Genomic DNA, 3,894 nt, shown 5'->3' with positions numbered 1-3,894 from the left:
CATCTCTCTGATCTGCGACAACCGTATGTCCCACCACGTTCCCTGAGGTCAGCGGACCAATTGCTCCTCACAGTTCCAGGAACTTGTCTTAAGCGCAGAGGTGACAGGGCCTTCTCTGTAGCAGGACCAAGACTCTGGAACGAGTTACCTCTGTTTGTCAGACTGGCCTCCTCCCTCTCGGTTTTCAAGTCCCATTTAAAAACTCACTACTATTATGTAGCTTTCAACACCAGATGATCTGTGTTTTGATCCTGTATGCTCTACACTGGTTTGTCGTCATTATCTGCATCGTTTTTATGTCTATATTCTGATTTACTTCATTTTGTATTTTGCTTTGTGTGTTACCTGTTGTTTTGTCTGTACAGCACTTTGGTTGGCCTTGTAGCTGTTTTAAGTGCTTTATAAATAAAGTGGTATGGTATGGTATACCATGCCATACCATACGTACCATATCATACCATACCATACCATACCATACCATACCATACCATACCATACCACTTTATTTATAAAGCACTTAAAACAGCAACAAGGCCAACCAAAGTGCAGTCATGGCCAAAGTGGTTCAAAATATCGAAGTTCATGCTCAATAATCCAGGTTGAAAAATCCAACCAAGTTTAGTCAGATCCTCTGGATGGTTTCGTTTTGTTGAAACATTTCATCTTTCATCCAAAAGACTTCATCAGTCCGAGGAGCCAAGCAGTTATGGCCATTGAACCATTATTACGTATGAATCAGGATATTGTGAATCACTTTGGCCATGGCTGCCTCAGACAAGTCAGCGGGAGCGACGGCGGACTCCAGAAACCATCTGAGCACCATCAAACTGGTTGACCCACTATGTGAAGGTGCTATTTTTAAGACTGGGTTTGTTTATGGCTCCTCGGACTGATGAAGTCTTTTGGATGAAAGACGAAATGTTTCAACAAAAAGAAACCATCCAGAGAATCTGACTAAACTTTGATGGATTTTTCTAACTGGATTATTGAGCATAAACCTTGATAATGTTGGCTTATGTTTTATCTTGACCTAGCTTGTCTTCTTTGCACCCATGAATGTTTTCCTGTTATTTTCATGTTTCTCAATGTTTCTTTTTTTTTTTCATGGTTCTTTTTGTTTACCATAGGCACCAGTTTACTACAGGAAGTTGTGTATCTTGTAAGTCAAGGAGCAGATGGAGGCGACCCTGATGAGATTGGCCTTTTGAACATTGATGAACAGCTGCCTGTGTTAGAATACCCAACACCTGGGCTTGACATCATACAGGTACGATCACCAACAGATTAGTATTAATTTAAATGGCTAGTCCCATCAATGTTGATCTGATGTTCTGTCATATACGTAGTTGTATAAAGTCAGTAACTTATCAGCCAAGATAGTCTATTAGTCATAGAGCATGAATTTTGAAGAAAGGGACAAAAGTCTTTGTCCAGGCTAAGATCATTGCTACCCAAATGAGTGCCAAATTTTGTCCCCTGTCAAGGAGCAAAGAGAGGGAATTGGAAATAGTTCATCCATCTGTCTGTCGGTCCATGCAAGTTGTGTGCAGCAGCAGGACGGCAGCAGAAAAGCAGCTCCCCGGCTTCTCTGCAGTCCTATAACATCAAACTAACCCATTTTTGAACCAGACTAAAAGTTTGGTCCCTTTTCCAACCGACTTCAGTGTTCAGTGGACTCAGAGAGCCAAACGGATCCATCTGGGAATTTTTCAGTCCAGGACCTGGACTGCTTCCAGCCCATCGGTCACACTGAGTGCAGACTGCCAGCTAGGTGGCCTTTCCAGTGGGGGAGACGTTGTCTGAAAGTCCGACGTTTTTTCTCCGGATTTCAACCAGACTTTCCATCTAGACCTCTGTGGTTCTGCACGGTTCCGATGGGGATTGTGATGTGGTTTTGTGCTGGCTTTCTGTTGGACCAGCTCTCCTCGTAGGTGTCTGCTGTTGGCCGTAGGGGAAGTTGACCTGAGGTGGGCCAGAACCGAGCCAGTCTCAGCTTCAGCGGGCAGCCTGATACTTCTCATTGAACGACCGGCCCCCTCCATGTGGTTTGCTGCCAGCTGCGTAGAAGCTGGACGGAACCAGACCAGAACAGAACCAAGCCAAGGATGGCTCCAGCCCCTATGGTCAGTTTTACCACTGCTCACCTGGAGGAAGCCTCTCGTGCTGGGAAGCGCCGAGGAAGAGCTGCTAGAAGGAAGACCGGCATCTGCATCGGAATTCTACTGATCTTTCATCTGCACTCACCTGAATTTTGGATCCATACAGGACCACTGCTTCAAAGCTGATCAGCTGAAGCATCTGTTCCAGATCACGCTGTTCATCGTCTGTTCACTTCATTGAGTTCGGTTCGGTCAGACCCTGAACCCGCGGAGGGCTTTAACTTATGTTTTTTTTTTTCTCATTTGGATCAGATCTCTGTTGATCCGAACCAAGCCAAGATCATGCCTTCCAGAATGAGTGGATTTTCCGGCAGCTCGCTCTGTTCTTTGATGTGGATTACCTATTTCTGCCTGCTGGTTTTGGACCCAGCATCTGTTCAACATGAGAGCAGCAACAGTGATTTGTCTGCACCGGGGAGCAGCTGGAGCTCCCCTCAGTCCAATTCAAACTGCAGTTGGACCACCATGCTGGGCTCGTTGGTCCATTTGATGCTGTCTGGTCTGAAAATTTTCTGCTCCATCCTCATCATTTTCAGATCTCTGACTATTTGGAGCCTCTGAACCTTGTTAATGCATCTGCCCTTCCCTACAAATTTCACTGTTTTGGGGTTCTGAGCAATAATGTCTTTATCAAATATTTTCACCAAGGATCGATTATGGGGGCTAAGTGTCACAATATTAACTCTTGTAATTACACATCTGTCACAAAAAATACAAGAAAATGTCTAATAATAATGTTGTTATTGCTCTCTGGGATCCAACCCAACCCTGGTCCCTCCCCACATTACAACACACAAAATGATTTAAAAAACATGTCACTTCATTTTTTTTGCACATTAACGCACGCAGCCTCCCTCCAAAAATTGATATGCTGAGAATGTGGGTCCATTCTTCTGGTGCTGATGTAATTTTCATTTCTGAAACTTGGCTGTCCAAATCAATCTTGGATAAGGAGGTGGCAATTGTGTAATTTACATCAGAGCAAGCCTGAATTCTAAACTGGTGTCAGCTAATAATGTTGATGTTGGCCAGCACCTTGCAGAGCTGATCAGCATAAGGTATCTGAGTTTGAAAGTTTCACAAACAAAAGGAATAATGAATAAAACCAGGTACATTTTAAATAAATAAAAAACATTACACATTCTTTACTATGCTATTGTTGTACCACATGGTAAATGGACTGTACTTATATAGTGCCTTTCTATCTTATGGAGATACTCAAAGCACTTTACACAACAATCTGTGCCTCATTTACCCATTCATACAGCACTTTACTAGATCTCTACAAAGCTAATTTAACAAATAATTTTAAAGAGACTAATCAGAACTTTATCACATTCATACACTGATGGGACACACATCAGAGGCAATAAAGGGTTCAGTGTCTTGCCCAGGGACACTTTGACATGGGACTGCTGGTGGATTCGAACCCCCAACTCTTGCATTAGAGGACGACTGTTCTAACCGCTCAGCCACAGCTGCCTGTGTTATTATATTGAAGTTTGGGAAAACACCTACAGAAGAAACCTACAAAAGTTATGCACATTGCAAAAAAAAAGCTACAGTGTAAGACTTATGAACCATTCAGGATATCAGACTCATACAATGAGAAAACAATAGTAGTAGTAATAATAATAGCACTATCTAAAAAAGGTAACTCTGGTCCTCTGGACATTCAAAAAACAAAACAACAAAAAAAAAAAAGAAACGTTTCGTCTTTCATCCGAAAGACTTC

General features: G+C 42.7%; 1 protein-coding gene across 2 annotated transcripts in view; it reads left to right on the top strand.

Moving 5' to 3' along the window:
- The window catches only part of sult4a1 (sulfotransferase family 4A, member 1), a 97,867-nt gene that overhangs the window by 35,642 nt on the left and 58,331 nt on the right, over positions 1-3,894 (top strand). For both annotated transcript variants that reach the window (XM_037695946.1, XM_037695947.1), the window contains exon 2: positions 1,128-1,267. In XM_037695946.1, coding sequence (XP_037551874.1) covers positions 1,128-1,267 — 140 coding nt within the window. The remainder of the gene's footprint in view (positions 1-1,127; positions 1,268-3,894) is intronic.

The sequence above is a fragment of the Nematolebias whitei genome, chromosome 22 (assembly GCF_014905685.2).
Source record: "Nematolebias whitei isolate Nwh7 chromosome 22, NemWhi1, whole genome shotgun sequence".
Lineage (NCBI taxonomy): Eukaryota > Metazoa > Chordata > Actinopteri > Cyprinodontiformes > Rivulidae > Nematolebias > Nematolebias whitei.
This window is presented reverse-complemented; position numbering and strand designations above follow the sequence as displayed.